Source organism: Amphiprion ocellaris, chromosome 7, assembly GCF_022539595.1.
Source record: "Amphiprion ocellaris isolate individual 3 ecotype Okinawa chromosome 7, ASM2253959v1, whole genome shotgun sequence".
In the NCBI taxonomy this organism is placed as follows: Eukaryota; Metazoa; Chordata; class Actinopteri; family Pomacentridae; genus Amphiprion; species Amphiprion ocellaris.
Genome location: NC_072772.1, coordinates 38749390 through 38771709, shown reverse-complemented (window position 1 = coordinate 38771709; position 22320 = coordinate 38749390). Strand labels below are relative to the sequence as shown.

At 40.1% G+C, this 22320-nt stretch overlaps 1 protein-coding gene across 1 annotated transcript in view; it reads left to right on the top strand.

Moving 5' to 3' along the window:
- LOC111579781 (rho GTPase-activating protein 5-like) overlaps window positions 1-20373 on the top strand; it is a 36839-nt gene extending 16466 nt beyond the window's left edge. Inside the window, exons 4-7 of the mRNA XM_055012039.1 lie at window positions 13209-13286; window positions 16017-16148; window positions 16575-16680; window positions 17070-20373. Coding sequence (XP_054868014.1) covers window positions 13209-13286; window positions 16017-16148; window positions 16575-16680; window positions 17070-17397 — 644 coding nt within the window. The 3' untranslated portion in view covers window positions 17398-20373. The remainder of the gene's footprint in view (window positions 1-13208; window positions 13287-16016; window positions 16149-16574; window positions 16681-17069) is intronic.
- The last annotated feature ends 1947 nt before the right edge of the window (window positions 20374-22320 follow it).

Here is a 22320-nt window from a genome sequence, read left to right as displayed (position 1 = left end):
ATCATCTTAATATAATTAAACTCTAATAATTTAAACTCAGATGCTTCAGGTGAAGTCAGATTAAAGCTGAGATAACTCCATGGAAGTGAAAAGGTGGTTTTGCTTTCAGGATTTAAATATCATGTGTGAAAATACACCAATATCTAAATATATATTAATATGAATTAATTTATTAAAAGCTACAATTTAAAAGCAAATCATAATTGTCAACTTAAAGCTTGTGTTCCTGATTATAGAAGTAAATTTCTGGTTCTGTTTTACAATAATGTGAAAATACTAGTTAGTTTCTATCAGTAATCAGCTGAAGTCATTAAATAATAAAATACCTCAGACTGAACTCTAAAAACACCAATTCTCCTCTTTATATTTTACAGTAAATGTTTCTGTTTTCTGTTCATTGAATTCCTGTGGTTCAGTTTGTTGAACTGAATTTCATTAGAAGCTTTTTCTCTGTTAGAGATGTTGATGTAGAACTGATTTTACCGTCTACAAGGAGTAAATAAACTGTTCACAGCCAGCTTGTTCAAAAGGTTCTGTTTTAATTGTTCTGGTTCAAAAAGTTATGGTTCTGTTTTAGTGGTTCTGTTGTAGTGGTTCTGGTTCTGTTTTGAAGGAAGCGTTTGAGCTCTTTCTGCTGTTAATTCATGTCCTGAAAATTCTCTGAATGTGTTTTAATATTCAGCGGAATCTTCATGAAGCTGCTGACAGGTTTAGCTTTAATCCCTCTAAGTGTATGTGTGTGTTACTGTGTGTGTGTGTGTGTGTGTGTGTGTGTGTGTGTGTGTGTGTGTGTGTGTGTGTGTGTGTGTGTGTGTGTGTGTGTGTGTGTGTGTGTGTGTGTGAGAGTGTGAGTGTGTGTGCGTGTGTGTAGTTGTGTGTAGTTGTGTGTGTTGCAGTAGCTGCTGTTCCTGACTCTAACCATTAAGAGACAGCGGTGAGGTGATGATGGCAGTTTGTGGTGTGGTGGTTTCACAACAGAGTGTAAAATGTGTGTGAGGCTGGAAGTGTGTAGCTGTGATTGTGTGATTGTTTATCTGGTGGGTTGTGTAGCTGGTAGCGCTGTGATTTTGTGATTGTTTATCTGGTGGGTTGTGTAGCTGGTAACGCTGTGATTGTGTGATTGTTTATCTGGTGGGTTGTGTAGCTGGTAGCGCTGTGATTGTTCATTTGGTGGGTTGTGTAGCTGGTAGTGCTGTGATTGTTTATTTGGTGGGTTGTGTAGCTGGTAGCGCTGTGATTGTGTGATTGTTTATCTGGTGGGTTGTGTAGCTGGTAGTGCTGTGATTTTTTCTTTGGCGGGTTGTGCAGCTGGTAGCGTTGTGATTGTGTGATTGTTTCTTTGGTGGGTTGTGTAGCTGGTAACACTGTGATTGTTTATTTGGTGGGTTGTGTAGCTGGTAGCGCTGTGATTGTGTGATTGTTTATTTGGTGGGTTGTGTAGCTGGTAGTGCTGTGATTGTGTCATTGTTTATTTGGTGGGTTGTGTAGCTGGTAGCGCTGTGATTGTTTCTTTGGTGGGTTGTGTAGCTGGTAGTGCTATGATTTTTTCTTTGGTGGGTTGTGTAGCTGGTAGCGCTGTGATTGTTTATTTGGTGGGTTGTGTAGCTGGTACCGCTGTGATTGTGTGATTGTTCATCTGGTGGGTTGTGTAGCTGGTACCGCTGTGATTGTGTTATTGTTTCTTTGGTGCGTTGTGTAGCTGGTAGTGCTGTGATTTTTTCTTTGGTGGGTTGTGCAGCTGGTAGCGCTGTGATTGTGTGATTGTTTCTTTGGTGGGTTGTGTAGCTGGTAGCACTGTGATTGTTCATCTGGTGGGTTGTGTAGCTGGTAGCGCTGTGATTGTGTGATTGTTTATCTGGTGGGTTGTGTAGCTGTTAGCGCTGTGATTGTTCATTTGGTGGGTTGTGTAGCTGGTAGCGCTGTGATTGTTTATCTGGTGGGTTGTGTAGCTGATAACGCTGTGATTGTGTGATTGTGTGATTGTTTATCTGGTGGGTTGTGTAGCTGGTAGCGCTGTGATTGTGTGATTGTTTATCTGGTGGGTTGTGTAGCTGGTAACGCTGTGATTGTGTGATTGTTTATTTGGTGGGTTGTGTAGCTGGTAGCGCTGTGATTGTTCATTTGGTGGGTTGTGTAGCTGGTAGTGCTGTGATTGTTTATTTGGTGGGTTGTGTAGCTGGTAGCGCTGTGATTGTGTGATTGTTAATCTGGTGGGTTGTGTAGCTGGTACCTCTGTGATTGTGTGATTGTTTCTTTGGTGGGTTGTGTAGCTGGTAGCGCTGTGATTGTGTGATTGTTTCTTTGGTGGGTTGTGTAGCTGGTAGCACTGTGATTGTTTCTTTGGTGGGTTGTGTAGCTGGTAGCACTGTGATTGTGTGATTGTTTATTTGGTGGGTTGTGTAGCTGGTACCGCTGTGATTGTGTGATTGTTTCTTTGGTGGGTTGTGTAGCTGGTAGTGCTGTGATTGTTTCTTTGGTGGGTTGTGTACCTGGTTGCGCTGTGATTGTTTCTTTGGTGGGTTGTGTAGCTGGTAGTGCTGTGATTGTTTCTTTGGTGGGTTGTGTAGCTGGTAGCGGTGTGATTGTGTCTTTGGTGGGTTGTGTAGCTGGTAGTGCTGTAATTGTGTGATTGTTTCTTTGGTGGGTTGTGTAGCTGGTAGCGCTGTGATTGTTTCTTTGGTGGATTGTGTAGCTGGTAGCGCTGTGATTGTGTGATTGTTTCTTTGGTGGGTTGTGTAGCTGGTACCGCTGTGATTGTGTGATTGTTTCTTTGATGGGTTGTGTAGCTGGTAGTGCTGTGATTGTTTCTTTGGTGGGTTGTGTACCTGGTAGCGCTGTGATTGTTTCTTTGGTGGGTTGTGTACCTGGTAGCGCTGTGATTGTTTCTTTGGTGGGTTGTGTAGCTGGTAGTGCTGTGATTGTTTCTTTGGTGGGTTGTGTAGCTGGTAGCGGTGTGATTGTGTGATTGTTTCTTTGGTGAGTTGTGTAGCTGGTAGCCCTGTGATTGTTTATTTGGTGGGTTGTGTAGCTGGTAGCGCTGTGATTGTGTGATTGTTTATCTGGTGTTTTGTGTAGCTGGTAGCGCTGTGATTGTGTGATTGTTTATTTGGTGGGTTGTGTAGCTGGTAGCGCTGTGATTGTTTATTTGGTGGGTTGTGTAGCTGGTAGTGCTGTGATTGTTTATTTGGTGGGTTGTGTAGCTGGTAGCGCTGTGATTGTGTGATTGTTTATCTGGTGGGTTGTGTAGCTGGTAGTGCTGTGATTGTGTGATTATTTATATGGTGGGTTGTGTAGCTGGTAGCGCTGCGATTGTGTGATTGTTTATTTGGTGGGTTGTGTAGCTGGTAGCGCTGCGATTGTGTGATTGTTTATTTGGTGGGTTGTGTAGCTGGTAGCGCTGCGATTGTGTGATTGTTTATTTGGTGGGTTGTGTAGCTGGTAGCGCTGTGATTGTGTGATTGTTTCTTTGGTGGGTTGTGTAACTGGTGTCACTCAGACTACAGCTAAAGCAGAGAGCATTGTGGGAGTTTAGCAGCAACGGGCACCATGACAAAGACTAATGTTTTACTTAATGACCTCCAACCAGAACTCCTGAATAGAAGATGAGTTCTGGTAGTTAAAGCTGTGGTTTGTGTCACCAGGCTGGTAATTAATGGCGTGTTTGTCATTGAAAGCTGCTAAATGGTCGTTCAGAACATTTTTCCACTCTAGTCAGTTTTCTTATTGGTCAATCCATTGTTAATCGATGACATCGTCTGATTATAGTTGAAGAAAACTGATGAAAGTTTACGTTCCCAGTGTCACATCTAATCACTGCTGAATCTCAGATGAAGAGTTTTTAATGAATTAGTCATAGTAGCTTCTGATCTTTTGTGCTGGTTTTTACACATTAGTTCAGATATTCCTGTTAGAAGGAGTCCTGCATTCAGAATCACATCAGGAGGGTTTTAATCATCAGGAATCTGTTCAGCTGGACTTCATCCATGTCTTTGTGATTGTGTGTCAGTGGGCTGAGTGGGAGTTTAAGGCTGATCTCAGAGAACCTCTGAAAGAGAACTAACAGGTGCTGACCTTACAGTCCTCTAAAGGCAGCCGTCCTAACGTTATCAGGCTTTCAGATGGACACAGTTTCAGTGACAGGATGAGGCTGAGCTCAGATCTCTGCTCTGTATTTTCTACACTGAGCTCTGGCTTTCATCTGCAGCGACACAAAGAGAGCTGACGGAAAGAAGTTCAATCCCTGCTGCTGTCAATACAGGAGGTGAAGGGTCAGGTAATACACCTGAGAGCTGAGAGGAGGAGGCATGAAAAGAAAGAGGTTTAAAGACAGACAGGAATGAATGGAGAGAGCAGAGAACATCAGGCTTTTCTTCACAGTTAGCAACCCACGCCTTCAGCAGATCCTCAGGACAAACATCTAACAGAGAATCAGACTGAAGAGCTCTGGTTCAGGGAGGAAAGAGTAATCAGTATCTCCAGAAGATTCACCAGGAGAGTCTATTGTAGAACCTCTAAGAGTCCTCCAGGACATTCACCATAAAAACCATACAGCAGAATGTCCTCCAGGAGAAGAACTTTTTGGTTTTCCTAAATCTATTTGCTGCAAATAGTTTATTTTTGTAGAGTATTTAAGGAACATGTAGACTTCAGTGATTCTGGTTAGTTTTCCAGACAGATCTCCGTCTCCATGATCAGTTCATGGACTGTTGGAAAGTTAAGTTCTTTCTGTCTCTAGTTTCTGATCAGTGTTGTTTCAGCAGTTTTCAGCAGAGAATCTGTCCAGCCAGGTTTGGGTTTCAGAGGGTTAAAACAACGTTCAGATGATTTTATGAATACAGCAGCATTTCTCTGGTTCTGGTTCTCGTTCTGGCTCTGACTCTGGTTCTTCATATTTCATGTTCGGACCATGTGGCCTTCAGGAGACAGTTCCCACAGTTAGTTCTGTTTAATACAAAGAACATCTGATCAGTGAAATCTTAACCTTAAGAACTGACAATGAAAGCCTGCTTGTTTGTAGGTTTAACCAGTAGAATCAGGTTTCTGACTCTTTTTTTCTTCTTTCTCTCCATGTTGAGATGCTTCAGAACAGCTTCAGAGGGCTACATTCAGAGCAGATGAAGCTCTGAGTGGCTCCTTGGTCTTTGTTCAGCCCAAACTGCTGACATGTTGCTATTAGAAAGAGTAAAACACTGGCTGCAGGCTGCATGTATTCAACCTGCTGCAGTTAGATTTCAGCTCTGCAGCCTGATTTCCAACATCTGGCCTGAAGCCGAAGCTTTAGCAGAACAACGGGGGGGATGTTGGTCAGATCTGCTCACATAAAGAACCAAGCATGAGTCTGGCCCCAGAGGATAAAACCTCCTGCAGAAGGCGAGCTCACAGTGAGGACACAGCGCTCCGCCGCTGTCTCGATTAGGAAGTTTTATTAAATGTTTCTGCTCCCCGGAGACATGAAATGGTATTTGGCTCTGAGGAGGAGAGCAGTGATTAAATGGCTTTTTGATGTTGATGCATTTGGAAGTCCCGCTGGCTGTTATCTTCCCAGCACTTAGTCTAATGTGAGGATGGATGGAGGCTTTCTGCTGCCGTCACCAAGGAAATACATGGAGGCACTTTATAGGCTTTAAATATTATTATTATCATGACATTTAATAGATTTTATCAGATCATCTGGTTCTATATCTGAAGTAACTTTATCAATGATCAGAGTTCTACCTTCAGACTGGGAATATTTCCAGAGTTCCATAGAGGGTGTTGTCCAGATTTATCACTTTTTAATGGACTTTTCCAGAACTTCATCAGTCCAGCAGATAGAACCATGACATTTAGGAGGAGAAACATCTGAGTTCTGGTGGAAACTGACCCCAGATCAGTTTAAATCTGTCCAGCTCCGACCACATCAGTGTGATTCACCAGAACTATAGAAAGTGTTGTTAAACTCCTGAAGCTTTCCTTCACATTTCCTACAGTAGATTAATGGTTTAGTTTAACCTTTACATTCATCTCCAACTATTTTAATAATTGATTAGTCAGTTTTACTGAAAACAGTCTAAATTCTGTCATTCTTTAATGTGCATATTTTCTGGTTTATTTCCTCCTTCCTGACAGTAAACTGAATATATTTGGATGAATCCAGACGTCTGTCCTGTTGGACTTTATTAAACTCTGATCTACGTCGTGTTCTTCAGAGTTTATTTAAAAGACAGCATGACAGACCTGCTGGTGTCTTTCAGGGTCAGATGTTAAGTCAGTTCTTCCATCTTCATATTTAATGGGATGTTTTCTTCTTTATTTGGGTTTATTTTGCTTCATAACTGCGTTTGTATTAATTTATCTTCCTACTTCAGTCTGTTACAGCAATAAATGAAAGTCATGATTATTTATAGTTTTCTCAGCAGATGACAGCCTGAACATGTGAATTCTGGTGTTCCCAGTCTGCTGTACTGGTCCCAGTGCAGTCTGTTGGTCTCTGGAGAAGCAGGTTTCTCCAGTTTTTCCCGTCCTCTGAGCTCTGCAGCAGAATCCCTCAGCAGCGTGTCACCAGGATTCACACAAAGCTGATTATTGGCTATTTTCAGCTGCTTTGAAGTCACTTCTTCACTCCTGAGTTTGGAGGATTTTCACTGGAGTGAAACAGATTTTATAAAAATAATTCATACGTTTCTGAGCCGCTCTTTGAGCAGCTCCTGAACGATGCAGTGAGACTCGGAGGTCGAGCAGTTTGGGATGTCAGAGCTGGAGGAATAATTCTAATAAATGGTTCTGCTGCCGTTGGCTGCCACTGAGGAGGAAAAATACAGGTAGAAAAATACAGTGAGAAAAAACGTTAGAAAAATACAGTGAGAAAAACACAGAAAAATACAGTTAGAAAAAATGAAAAATACAGGTAGAAAAATACAGATGGAAAAACACAGTTAGCAAAATACAGTGAGAAAAACAGTTAGAAAAATACAGTTAGAAAAACAGTTAGAAAAATACATTTAGAAAAACAGTTAGAAAAATACAGTGAGAAAAATACAGTTAGAAAAACACAATTAAAAAATACAGTTAGAAAAACAGAAAAATACAGTTAGAAAAACAGAAAAATACAGTTAGAAAAACAGAAAAATACAGTTAGAAAAACACAGTTAGAAAAATACAGTTAGACAAACTGAAAAATACAGGTAGAAAAATACAGTTGGAAAAATACACTTGGAAAAACACAATTAGAAAAATACAGTTAGAAAAACACAGTTAGAAAAACACAGTTAGAAAAATACAGTTGGAAAAACACAATTAGAAAAATACAGTGAGAAAAACACAGTGAGAAAAACACAGGTACAAAATACAGTTAGAAAAACACAATTAGAAAAATACAGTTAGAAAAATACAGAAAAATACAGTTAGAAAAAATGAAAAATACAGGTAGAAAAATACAGATGGAAAAACACAGTTAGCAAAATACAGTGAGAAAAACAGTTAGAAAAATACAGTTAGAAAAACAGTTAGAAAAATACATTTAGAAAAACAGTTAGAAAAATACAGTGAGAAAAATACAGTTAGAAAAACACAATTAAAAAATACAGTTAGAAAAACAGAAAAATACAGTTAGAAAAACAGAAAAATACAGTTAGAAAAACAGAAAAATACAGTTAGAAAAACACAGTTAGAAAAATACAGTTAGACAAACTGAAAAATACAGGTAGAAAAATACAGTTGGAAAAATACACTTGGAAAAACACAATTAGAAAAATACAGTTAGAAAAACACAGTTAGAAAAACACAGTTAGAAAAATACAGTTGGAAAAACACAATTAGAAAAATACAGTGAGAAAAACACAGTGAGAAAAACACAGGTACAAAATACAGTTAGAAAAACACAATTAGAAAAATACAGTTAGAAAAATACAGAAAGACCCATAGTTCAAAAAAACACCTAAAAAAAACTTAGAGAAAACACCGTCCAGACTGAACGTTATTGATCCTCTGTGTGTGTTCCAGTGTGTGTGTGTTCCAGTGTGTGTGCGTGTCCAGTTCTAGTTGTCCTTTTCAAGTCCTTCTGACGTCCTTTTCTCTCTCCTGTTTGTGTGTCCTGTATTGTGTGTGTGTGTAGTTGTGTTCTGTCTTCCTTTTCACTCCTGTTTTGCTGCTGATGATCATGTAATCTGATCATGTGATCTGATCATGTGATCTGAAACGAGCTGCAGTGGATATTCAAGAAGTGACATCACAGTTAGAGAGCCAATCAGCCTCTTTACTGGGACATTATTATTAATACGGATATACTCCGTTATTATTATTATTATTAGTTCACAATTATTATCATTATTATTGTTGTTATTATTATTATTATTATTATTATTATTATTAGTTCATCATCATTATTATTATCATTATTGTTGTTATTATTACTGTTATTATTAGTTCATTATTATTATTATTATTATTATTATTGTTATTATCATTATTGTTATAGACTTGGTTTCTGTCAGAGCTGTGTATTAACTGCCCCATCAGCAGGTTTGTGGTGCTAGAAGGTTCTAGAAGGTCAGTTGATGAATAAATCAGGTGTTTTTAGGGTCCTGGGGTGGAAAAGCTGCAGCACATCACTGATCATATCAGATCTAACTTTTATTTCTTTAGACATTCCAGTCTGACAGAAACAAACCCAACCAATGTGGATTCATTTGTGGATGAATCAGGGTCAGAAATGGTGAAATGTGGATCACAGTTTCCTCAGATGTCTGGTTTCGTCCAGAGATCTTCAGCTTTCCGTCACAGAGGAAAGAAACCAGAAAGTGTTCAGTCAGTGGATTTAGTTTTTATTAAAGAATGAACTGAAGGTTTGTGTGAGGAGCTGAGGAACTTTCAGTCGCTGTTTTAGACGTTCAGATCTTTGACTTAGAGGTGGAGCCTCAGTGGTTCTGGTGTTCCTGACTGGACCTTTGATGTGATGTCACTTCCTTTCCTTCAGGTGGTGAAGAACTCCATCGTTTCCTCTCCTGACTCTGCTCCCGTTATATCCTCATCTTCTCTTAAACTCTGAGTCTGACTAACGTTCAGCTGTGAGTGTAAATAATGAGGCAGCAGACGGTCCTACAGTTCCCATGATGCCCCTGGGCAGCTTCCTGCTCATGAATATTCATGTTTACATTTTAATCACTTCTTCCTGCTGGCAGTAGCTGTCATTAAACTGATTATTGATCAGTAGCTGTCATTGAACTGATTATTGATCAGTAGGTATCATTAACTGATTATTGATCAGTCAGAATGCGTCCTGTAGAATCTGACTGGACATTTTACCAACGGAGATAAAATGCGTTTAATTAAAGATAAAAAGTTTCCTTCAAAACGTCAAATAGAGTATAAAGTTTAGTTTGAAGGAAGAAAACAGCCGCAGTTAATCTCTACTGGGTGTGTGTGTTAAAGTGTGTGTGTTATAGTGTGTGTGTGTTAAAGTGTGTGTTATAGTGTGTGTGTGTGTTAAAGTGTGTGTTATAGTGGATGCCTTCAGGTTCCAGTCTGTGTGATGCGTTCAGGTTCCAGTCTGTGTGATGCCTTCAGATTCCAGTCTGTGTGTGATGCCTTCAGGTTCCAGTCTGTGTGTTAGTTGTCCTTAATCAGCTGTTGGTATTTTCTGGTAGTAATCGGGGTTATTAATCTGTTTTCTGGTATTAATCGAGGTCATTAATGTTTTCTGGTATTAATCGAGGTCATTAATGTTTTCTGGTATTAATCGGGGATATTATTTATCGGGGTTATTAATCTGTTTTCTGGTATTAATCGAGGTCATTAATGTTTTCTGGTATTAATCGGGGATATTATTAATCGGGGTTATTAATCTGTTTTCTGGTATTAATCGAGGTCATTAATGTTTTCTGGTATTAATCGGGGATATTATTAATCGGGGTTATTAATCTGTTTTCTGGTATTAATCGGGGTTATTAATCTATTTTCTGCTCCATTTTGAACCCTCTGCGAGTTTAAACATTTCTTCCAGTTGTTGCTGCAGATGTTCAGTGCTATCAGCTGCAGTCTGTAAATCTAAACACAGTTTAATCGTCAGACTCTGTGGTCAACAGGAGGTAAAAATAGCCAATCATTGATTTTCTCATATTGAACCGACTTCCTGTCTCTGTCCACAGCAGATGGTTGTCGTGGCGATAAAATAACAGTGGCAGCCGGCCAATCAGGAGAGAGACACAGAGACAGGTAGAGAGAGAGGCTTTATAGATAATTCAATTCAATTCAATTTTATTTATATAGCGCCAATTACAGTCAAATTGTCTGGAGACGCTTTCCAGAACCCATATGCCTGAACCCCAGAGCAGCCCTAAGGAGACAGTGGCAGGAAAACACCCTTTTAACAGGGAAAAAACCTGGAGCAGAACCTGGCTCTAATGTGGGGGAACCATCTGCTGCTGGAAGGAGGGTTGAGAGGGACAGAAGAGGTAGAGAGATAGAGATAGAGGGATAGAGATAGAGGGATAGAGATAGAGGGATAGAGATAGAGGGATAGAGGTAGAGGGATGGAGGTAGAGGGATGGAGGTAGAGGGATGGAGGTAGAGGGATAGAGATAGAGGGATAGAGATAGAGGGATAGAGATAGAGGGATAGAGGTAGAGGGATAGAGGTAGAGGGATGGAGGTAGAGGGATGGAGGTAGAGGGATAGAGATAGAGGGATAGAGGTAGAGATAGAGGGATAGAGGTAGAGATAGAGGGATAGAGGTAGAGATAGAGGTAGAGGGGTAGAGGTAGAGGGGTAGAGGTAGAGAGGTGGGGGGGACACAAGGACCATAAAACACACAGTTTAATACATGCATGATAAGACAGATGATACATGCAAACCTGAAAATACCCACGCTCAGCACAGGAAGGAAAGACAGTACTCACGAGCTCAGATCTTTTACTTGCAGCAAGGGGAGATAGAGACTGCACGCACCGCTGCTGCAGCCTTCCTTCTCCGAAGAGTGTATCTCCTCTGCGTCTTTTATTTAGTTTCAAACAGTCATGTAACATGGGGCAGCATCATACGTCAGCATAAGATATGTTTAACAGAGAATAGTGTCAGAGAAAGTGTCACATGCATTATCTTATCATATGGAACACGTTAACCCTGTTCTTTACTGTGAGTACATACAGATTACAGTTAAAATGTACATGTACTTCTCAACAAGAAGTGCTTACATATGCATAGAGATACCTTTACAGTCATTCAATGATAACCACAATGAACCTCAGTATAATTCTTCCAACAAAAGTACAACTAACATGGAAACTGATTATAGTTTACTGCTATGGTGTACAGCTCTGGCATTAAATATACTACATATATAGCTGGTGGTAAATTCAAAAATATGTAGATGAGCAAATCAAGTATAGTGAGGGTGATGCAGAGTAGATTGATGGAAATGGGCAACTGGAAGCAGTGGGCTGGAGGAAGGTCAGCAGCAGCAGCATCCCACAGATGGAGATTAGGCCAGTTGGTGGGAGAACCACCACACAGGAGAGGATACACAACTGTTTGTGTGTGTGTGTGTGTGTGTGTGTGTGTGTGTGTGTGTGTGTGTGTGTGTGTGTGTGTGTGTGTGTGTGTGTGTGTCAGGATATTAGATCATATCTCAGCCATCCTATCAGATCCCAACATACAATCATATGTACACTGTTACACAATTTCCTCCCTTCACATCTGTCTGTATGTGTTTTAAAGTGTGTGTTATAATGTGTTTTTCTGTCTGTGTGTTTTTCTGTCTGTGTGATAGTGTGCGTTATAGAGTGTGTTACAGTGTGTGTTCCATCCTGTTGTGAGTCAGATGTCTTCAGAAGTCCAGGATTTCTGGCCTGGAGGGTCACTGTGAGGTTAATGCTGCGTTCAGGGACATCAGAGGAATAGTAAATCTGAGAATCCAATGATAAATAATAACAGACTCCTATTCTGGGATCAGTTATTAATTAGATCTGAATTAATTATTAATTAGATCTGAATTAATTGATTATTAATTAGATCTGAATTAATTGATTATTAATTAGATCTAATTAGAGCTTCATATTTTCCATATGAGGAGGAACCAGCCGTAGAAATATTTCCATGAACTTTAAACAGTTTGTCGTTTTGCTGGTTGGTCAGTGAAGATTAAAAGAATGACTTCCTGAATGAGATCAGAACGTTTCATCCAATGAGCTGATCCGATGCTTTCAAGGTCCCATGTTGGTTCTGTTCCATCTGATGGTTCACGTCTGTCGGGTCAGTTCCTCCACGAGTCCTGGTTCACTCCAGAGAGAAGATAATGGATGCGGTTCTGTTGGAGGTCCAGAGGTTCTAGAGTTTATCAGGAAGTAAAGGAAGCTGAAACTTGAATGTTTTATCTCATAGCTCCACTGCAGCAGAACTGGAACCATCTTAAACCAGATGTTCCGCTGGACAAACCAGATGTTCCGCTGGATATACCAGATGTTCCGCTGGACAAACCAGATGTTCCGCTGGATATACCAGATATTCCGCTGGACAAACCAGATGTTCCGCTGGATATACCAGATGTTCAGCTGGACAAACCAGATGTTCAGCTGGATATACCAGATGTTCAGCTGGACAAACCAGATGTTCAGCTGGATATACCAGATGTTCAGCTGGACAAACCAGATGTTCCACTGGATATACCAGATGTTCAGCTGGATATACCAGATGTTCAGCTGGACAAACCAGATGTTCCACTGGATATACCAGATGTTCAGCTGGATATACCAGATGTTCAGCTGGATAAACCAGATGTTCCGCTGGACAAACCAGATGTTCTGCTGGACAAACCAGATGTTCAGCTGGACAAACTAGATGTTCAGCTGGACAAACCAGATGTTCCGCTGGATATACCAGATGTTCAGCTGGATACACCAGATGTTCAGCTGGATAAACCAGATGTTCAGCTGGATATACCAGATGTTCCACTGGATAAACCAGATGTTCAGTTGGATATACTAGATGTTCCGCTGGATATACCAGATGTTTCGGTGGATATACCAGATGTTCCGCTGGATAAACCAGATGTTCAGCTGGATAAAGAAAGAAAACCGAATATTTGGTGTTTAATGAGACATAAATTAGACAGAATGAAGTCTGAATGCTGTTTTAAACCCTAGAAGGAGAACGTTCAGGGAGGAATTATGAGATTGTTTTATCGAGAAATATTCTCCATTTTTTAATGAGAGCTGAAGGTCTGCTGTTGTGTTTCAGGTCTGACCACTGAAGGTCTGTACCGGGTCAGCGGGAACAAGACGGACCAGGACAACATCCAGAAACTGTTTGATCAAGGTAAAGCTCCCTGCAGCAGCTTCTCATTATCCCTGATCAGTTTACATGAACCCAGGATGTGACATAACATAACATAACATAATATAACATAACATAACATAATATATTATAATATAGCATAATGTAATGTAATGTAATATAATATAAAGCAATAAGTGAACCTGCAGAGAAACAGAAACACCTGCAGAATACAGTGGGTTGCAAAAGTATTCACACCCATGACCAAAACTCAATTTCTCAGAACAGAACAAAGCAAAAGTGAGTTTCACCTGTTTATATGAAAGGAAATAGCACAGACACAACAATCAATCACTGATTTTGTTTGTAAGCACTCTTTACTATGAATAGATTGCAAAAGTCTGTATTTCATTGTTACAAAAGTATTCACACCTTTGCACCGAAGATGTTATTTTGAGTCAAAAATGATTGCACACTATAAACTATTGCATCACAGTGTCACAGGACTGTATTCAGTCACTTGTGACTTGTATAGGCTTCATTTCTCCCTATAAATAGTGCCCAATATTCACCTGTCCACAGTCATCCCATGGTTGTCAGCAGACAACAGTTATGAAGTCCAAGGAGCTGTCAGAAGACCTGAGAAAGAAAGTTGTAGAGAGGCATAGAGATGGGCAAAGCTATGTAGCCATCGCAAGTTCACTCAATGTGCCAAAAAGTACTGTTGCATCACTGGTCCAGAAGTGGAAGCGCCATGGTACCATTATGAACCTCCGGAGAACGGGGCGTCCCTCCAAGATCACGGCAAAAGGCAAGATGAAACCGCTCAGGGAAGCCAGAGCAAACCCCTCCGTCACTCTTGAAGACCTGAAGAAGTCTCTCCAGGGTGCTGGGACTAACGTACACAAGTCCACAGTATCCCGCACTTTACACAAGGAAGGTCTCTATGGGCGTGTCGCAAAGAAGAAGCCATATCTGAAGAAACAACATCTCAAGGCTCGTTTGCAGTGTGCTACCACACATCTGAAAGACACTCCTGCGATGTGGGAAAGTGTGATCTGGTCAGATGAAACGAAAATAGAACTTTTTGGCCTGAACACCAAGAAGTACGTTTGGCGCAAAGCCAACACAGCTAATGATCCGGCTCATACCATCCCTACCGTGAAACATGGAGGTGAGAGCATAATGCTCTGGGGCTGTTTCTCTTCCTCCGGTCCTGGTGAGCTTGTCCGTGTGCAAGGGATTATGAATAGTGCGAAATATATTGACATCCTGGAGAAAAACCTCTTCAAGTCTGCAAAAAGCCTGAACCTTGGGAGGAAGTTCACCTTTCAGCAGGATAATGATCCAAAACATACGGCTCGAGTGACACAAGAATGGCTCAGGAAGAAGAAAGTGAAGGTTCTAGACTGGCCCAGTCAAAGCCCAGATCTCAACCCGATAGAAAACCTGTGGAGGGATCTGAAGATTGCCGTCCACCGAAGGTCACCAAGTAACCTGACTCAGCTGGAGCAGTATTGCAAAGAGGAGTGGGCAAAACTGTCCAAGGACCATTGCAAAACTCGTTGCTGGCTATCCAAAGCCATTGGAAGCTGTAATTGCTGCTAAAGGAGCTGCAACCAAGTACTGACTGTGACTTAATGACTTAGTGTGAATACTTTTGCAACAATGAAATACAGACTTTTGCAATCTATTCATAGTAAAGAGTGCTTACGAACAAAAACAGTGATGGATTGTTGTGTCTGTGCTATTTCCTTTCATATAAACAGGTGAAACTCATTTTTGCTTTGTTCTGTTCTGAGAAATTGAGTTTTGGTCATGGGTGTGAATACTTTTGCAACCCACTGTAAGTCCTGGAACATGGAAGCTGCTCTAAGTTTACTACGGAGTTACTTCTGTTTGTAGAATCAACAACTGAACATGTTTCTTCAGATTATTTACAGGTTTAGAAAACATCAACCTGTAAGAAGTGAACTGTAAACATTAAATAATATGATTCTGAATAACAGATTCACAACTTCATGGGAGGACAGTTTATTATTATTATTATTATTATTATTATTATTAATAATAATAATAATAATAATAATAATAATAATAATAATAATAATAATAATAATAATAATAATAATAATAATAATGCCTTTAATTTATAATGCACTTTACATATAAAATCTCAAAGTGCTACAATACATTTAAAAGAAACATTTTAGAAACAGTAGTAATATGTTATTATTATTGTTATTATTATTATTAATAATAATAATAATAATAATAATAATAATAATAATAATAATAATAATAATAATAATAATAATAATAATAGTATTATTATCATTGTTATTATTATTATTATTATTATGGGAGGACAGTTTAATAATTATATAGTTTTAATCTTCTGTCTGTTTTTTCTTCACTATGGTTCATTTTAAAGTCCTGCAGCTCTGAGGAACCAGAATGAAGGAGGAGCACTCAGATTCTTCTATCAGCAGGACTCTGTGTTTAATGTTTGATTTGAGTTTCATGATGTTTGGTTGCTGCTGCTTTTCTTTCTTTAAATGTTTTCTGATTTATGTGTAGTTTCCTGCTCAGAGTTTTGGTGATTAAAGGAACATCAGGAGTGGTTCAGGGGAACAGAGAAGAACCTGACAGTTTCCAGGTTTTACCTGGAGGTCCTCAGGCCTGGTCATGTGACTCTGAAGCTCTGCCCAGATTCTGCTTCCTGTCTGTCCTGCAGAGGATGAACCAGCTGATTGTGTGTTTGTCCTCCAGATCACAGCATCGACTTTGTGGCGATGGACGTGGCCGTGAACGCTGCTGCTGGAGCTCTGAAGGCGTTCTTCACCGACCTTCCTGACCCACTGATCCCCTACAGTCTGCACCCGGAGCTGGTGGAGGCAGCCAGTAAGATATCTGTCCACCAAGTAGATCTGTCCTGAAACCTGCTGCTTCAGAGGACAGAAGTTCAGATTCAGAATCCTTTATTGTTATTGTGTAATAAAACCAAATCTACCGTCACAGAGATGCTGATTTAATCTGACCGCAGCTTTAAGTTAAAGAATCAGATTAATGCTATCAGAATGTGGCTCCACCCTGATGACTTTAAGAGTCAGAACCAACAGTTCCTGGACTTTAAAGAGTCAGAACCAACAGTTCCTGGACTTTAAAGAGTCAGAACCAACAGTTCTTGGACTTTAAGGAGTCAGAACCAACAGTTCATGAACTTTAAGAGTCAGAGCCAGCAGTTAGTGGACTTTAGGAGTGTTTTATTGTGTGTTTTATAGTGTATTCTATGTGTTTTATTGTTTTATTGTGTATTTTGTGTGTCAGAAATCATGGACTACATGGAGCGTCTGCAGGTTTTGCGTGAGATCGTGAAGAAGTTTCCGTCGGTGAACTACCAGGTCTTTAAATACATCATCACACACCTGAACAGGTAAAACATCTGGAGCTGCACACCTGGAATATTAATAATGAACTGTTAATGATTCGTAATTTCACTGATTAAAGTCTATTCATTCTTTATTTAACTTGTTTTTACCACTTTTTCTGTGAAATATCAATATTTTAGATGTTTAAAAGGCCACACGATGTATTTTTCTAAATATGAAAAATCTGTTTAAACATTGTTAAAACGTTGTGTTGACGTTAAAGCGTTGTGTTGCCATTGTTAAAACGTTGTGTTGACATTGTTAAAACGTTGTGTTGCCGTTGTTAAAGCGTTGTGTTGACGTTAAAACGTTGTGTTGCCATTGTTAAAATGTTGTGTTGACATTGTTGAAACGTTGTGTTGACGTTGTTTAAACATTGTGTCTCCGTTGTCAGGGTGAGCCAGCACAGTAAAACCAACCTGATGACGGCTGATAATCTCTCCATCTGCTTCTGGCCGACGCTGATGAGACCCGACTTTGAGAACAAGGACACGCTGTCGACCACCAAGCTGAATCAGGCCGTGGTGGAGTCCTTCATCCTGCAGAGCGACTACTTCTTCCATGGCGGCGAGGTGGCCGAGAGCTCCAGCAGCGAGGGGACGCCGCCTCCACACTGCCACAACATGGTGGAGGCTCTGCTGCCGCTGCAGCTACCTCCACCGCTGCAGCCCCAGCAGATCCAGCAGATCCAGCACACGCTGCCGCCTGACCCGCTCATATAGCAGCTTCTGGAGATCTTCTGAGGAGCTTCTGAAGAACTTCTGGAGATCTTCTGAAGAGCTTCTGGAGAACTTCTGGAGATCTTCTGAAGAGCTTCTAGAGAACTTCTGAAGAGCTTCTGGAGGACTTCTGGAGAACTTCTGGAGAACTTCTGAAGAGCTTCTGAAGAGCTTCTGGAGGACTTCTGGAGAACTTCTGGAGATCTTCTGAAGAGCTTCTAGAGAACTTCTGAAGAGCTTCTGGAGGACTTCTGGAGAACTTCTGGAGAACTTCTGAAGAGCTTCTGAAGAGCTTCTGGAGGACTTCTGGAGAACTTCTGGAGAACTTCTGAAGAGCTTCTGAAGAGCTTCTGGAGGACTTCTGGAGAGCTTCTGAAGAACTTCTAGAGACCTTCTGAAGAGCTTCTGGAGAACTTCTGAAGAGCTTCTGGAGATCTTCTGAAGAGCTTCTGGAGATCTTCTGGAGAGCTGAGGACTTGTGAGCTGATCAAACACGTCCAGTCTCCTGTGGGCACATAGCAACGCTGAGCACAGAGGTTCTCCTGAAGGAGCTGAACCAACTGATCCACTGTTTGTCTTCCTGCACAGGAAACCTTTCTTCTTCTTCTTCTTCTGGTGGCTGAAGCAGCGAGCAGATCCGTGGACTTGCAGACATCTGGGTTATTTTTGGAGGAGGACAACGGATCTGGAGGACGATGAAGGTCCAAACACCAATTTCATGTTTGTCATGTTAGTTTTTGTATTTTTTTATGGTTTGTGTCTGCTGAGTGTTTGAGGAGCAGCAGAAGGAAAAAGGGAAGCAGGACAAAGATGATGATGATGATGAAACCACTTGGAGGCATCTCGACTCCTTCGCTCTTCGTTTCTTCTGCCGGTTCGTTGGATGGAAACTTGCATGTCTCTGTTTTTGCCACTTTAGTGAAACAACAAAAAAGAAACTAAAAGTTAAAAAATGAAACTCTGAAGCTCGTGGTGGTTTAAGGGAACGTTTCTTCATCGCTTCCTTCCTCCTCCATCAACAAACCAATGGTTAATCTCGTATTTTTGGTTGTTTGTGGAATAGTTTCCCTAAATAGAGGACAGAAGTATATAAAGTATAAATCTATGAATTATCAGCAGAGGCTGCTTAGTGAACTACGGGGTACGGACTATAACCTGGACATTAATCACCTGTTCTGATGCTGTGTGAATGAGAGTGTTAGCGGATCAGTAACTGGTCAATAACTGATCAATAACTGATCAGTAACTGATCAATACCTGATCAATACCTGATCAATAACTGTTTGGCTCGTCCCACACATTAAAGTCTCTCAGCTCTTTTCTTCATCGTCGTTTAACTGAAACAGAAAATAAAATGAAACTTTAATTTTCATCTAAACTCTTTAAACCTGATTCAGATCAAAACTCTAGTTTATAGAAAATACTGCAGTACTGCAGATATTTATACACACAGAAGTATTCTACTGTAGTATTACTACTAGTATTCAGTCTGAACCTCCTGAAGGAAAACTGCCATTAATCTGGATCCATCAGCTGAAAGAAACCAGGAAAAACTGATCCATGATCAGAACAGTTCCTGATTGATTTCATGGATCAATTGTTTGAATGTGGAATAAAGTTTTCAATAAAAAAACTGAATTTATTTAATTTGAGATTTTCTTTAAATTTAGATGAAATTGTCTCCAGTTTTAAATCATCGGTTCTGGTTTCTGTTCCTGTTTGTTCTTCTGCTGCTTCAGGTTTAATTCTAAAGAGTTTAAAGTTAAACTGAATGTTGGGATGAAATCAGAATCCAGAGAAACAGGAAAAAAGTTCAGTTCAACTCTCAGACATAGATCTGTTCAACATAGATCTGATGAATGTAGCTCTATCCATCATAGATCTGTCTATCGTAGAGCTGTTCAATATAGAGCTGATGAATGTAGATCTATCCAACAGATCTGTCCATCGTAGATCTGCTGGACCGTGTCCTCTATGACTCCAGATGAAGTATAGTCTTTGTACACTAACTGATCTGTTTAAACCACTTCTACGTCTTAAAGCTCTTTTTTCCCCTCCAGCTGAGAAACTCTTTGTCGGCAGAAAACTGGAACATTTTCATCGTTTGTTCCAGGAAGGTTCCAGATGTTTGTGGTTCTGCTGATGAAAGTGATTTTAGGACGTTTAGCTCTCAGGATGTTCGACTGTTTAAAGATTCAAACTTTTCCTTTTCTAATAATTCTAACGTTGAGCCATTCAAACCACTTCTAGATCATTAACTTTACCTCCGTTCTATATTTTCATTGTCTGCAGAAAACACCAAATGTTTGTCTGGTATAAATGTGATATTTTTACATTTTTAGCCCTCAAAGCCACTTTTACATCATAAAACTAGAAATATTTTCCCTCCAGTAGTGAAACAGGGATTCTATTTGCAGAAAACTGATTTATTCTCTCTGCTTCAGGAACAAAAATGACAAATATCTGTCAGTTCCAGCCTCCAAATGTGAAACTTGTACAATTCTAATGTGATATTTTCACATTTTCAACCACTAATAGTCAGAAGGAGAATCTGAAGCCTTGAACTGGAGGAATTCATGAACAACACCAACCTGGAGAGTTTTAACAGTCAGGTGTTAGAAACAGTTTGAAGAGGACACCAGGAGGAATAAAAAGTTTTTAAACAATCTGAATTTGAGATTTAAAGGATATTGGATGGATCTGATCTGATTAGAAGCAGTGACGGGACGAAGCCAAACGGAGGTTGTGAGTGGATGAAGCGTCTTTTCTTTGTGGGATAACAAAGGTTCAGCTGTTGGTCTGTAGTTTCTATCAATCAGCTGTTTTCCGGTTTCATCCGGTGTACAAACCAGGCCACTCTAACATCCGCTCTGTATTATAGTAAATAAAAGGATTTTCACAAATGAAAAACTCTAAAAATACTTTTTCTTTTCTCTCCATAATGTTTCCAAATAAAGTTTCTTTTTTTTCCAAACTGCTGCAACTTGTCGACTTTTTGTTTTTCAGGTTCCAGAAAATAGAAGTATTATTATTATTGTTAGTAGTAGCAGTGTTAGTAGTAGAAATAGTAGTAGTAGAAGAGGTAGCTGTTCAGATACCAGAAGAGTTCAGTCGTAGTAGTAGTAGATGTAGTAGTAGTAGTATTAGTACTGAATATCTCTACACTGTATTTAGATAAAAACTGGACTATCAGCAGGTCATTTTAGAGCAGAGAGCATTGTGGGAGTTTAGCAGCAACGGGTACCATGACAAAGACTCATGAGAAGGTTAATGACCTCCAACCATGACAAAGACTTCTGAAGGATCAGAACCGACTGAAGAACCAACCAGGAGTCTAGAACAGGACTAATAAACACTGATCAGTTTGATTTTATTGTCATTGATTGATCAGCTGCAGATTATTGATTAAGAAATATTTTCTAATCAGCATCAGACTGATCTGACTTTTAATGATTCCTCTCTGATGCTGGACATAAATGAAGCTAAAACTGATCCTGAACATCTGAAATTAGGGGTTTTATTCATTTAAAAACTGTCAGGTTTTTCTTCTGTAAATGAATCCTCATGTTGTTCTGATCAATAACTGATCAATAACTGAGCAGACTGAGTGAACAAAGCTGTGATCAGCTGGTCTGCAGAGATGAACTGGATCCTATGGTTGTAGTTGTGGTTCTGGTCCTGGTCCTGGTTCTTCTGCACCATGTGATTTCTTCTCCTGAGTCGCCCCCTGCTGGCTGCTGGACGGAACCGCAGGAACTGTTCAAGTTCAGGATCCTGAAGGTCCAAGTTTTTAGGTTTCCTCTTATTCAGTAGATCCATGTTAGATCAGATTTATGTTAAATCAGATCCATGTTTAATCAGATTTGAATAAATCAGATTTATATTGAATCAGATGTATATTAAACCATTAATCAGATTTATGTTTAATCAGATGTATATGAAATAATCTTTAAATCAGGTTCAGTTTCTGGACTGTCGGTTTTTGTCCATTTTTTAATCTTCATTTTAATTCTTTCTGGGCTCTAAAAAGTGATTAATTTATAAAAGTATGACTTTAATAAACGATCAGTTAGCAAGGGACGTGTGAAATTTCAAAGTGAGATCGTCAGAGGAGTCGGAAGGCAGGAAAAAACAGAATTTATTGTTCAAAATAATAATGAAAATTAACTAGGGCCAGCACTCACTCGCTGGAACGGGGGAAGGAGTCCGGTGGGAGGGTCCACGTCATCCTCTCTCTGGGGGGCGGCAGGGGTCCACAGCTGGGGCAGAACGGGCTGCTCTGGCGGCTGCAGGGTCCCGGTGTCTCTCCAGGACTGAGGCAGTTCGGTCCCACGTCCTCTGATCTGTGAAGCCGGTTTTATAGCGGCTGATTGAATGAGCTGTAGGCGTGAGGCTCCAACAGCTGCACCTAATCCACCAATCAGCAGCAGCAGAGCCTCAAAGACCGGAAACACGCCGGAAGGAGAACGTATGACCGGAAGGGGGCGGGGCTAGACCAGGCCAGTAACATCATTGACTCTGTTCTGATGTTTCAATCTGAAGAATCAACCTTCAGGAGATCAGACTGAGGGTCCGACTGTTTTCGTTTGAGCTCAGGGGTTCTGATCAATAACCAGGTGAATATGATCAATAACCAGGTGAATTGATGGCTGTTTGCAGGTTTTTAAGGATCTATTTTACCTGTCGGAGGGTTCCAGGTGAATTTTCAGCTGATTCCTGTTTAGTTCTGCAGATTAATTGAATTTTAATGCAGCTCAGCATTTAGTTCGACGGTTTTTTTGGTTTGTTTGGAGCTTTTTAGGTTTTTCTGTCAGAAATGTTGAATTAAATGAGAAACAAAATTATAAATAAATTATATAATAGTTATATAAATAAAGTTATCCATCCATCCATTATCTATACACCGCTTAATCCTCACTAGGGTCA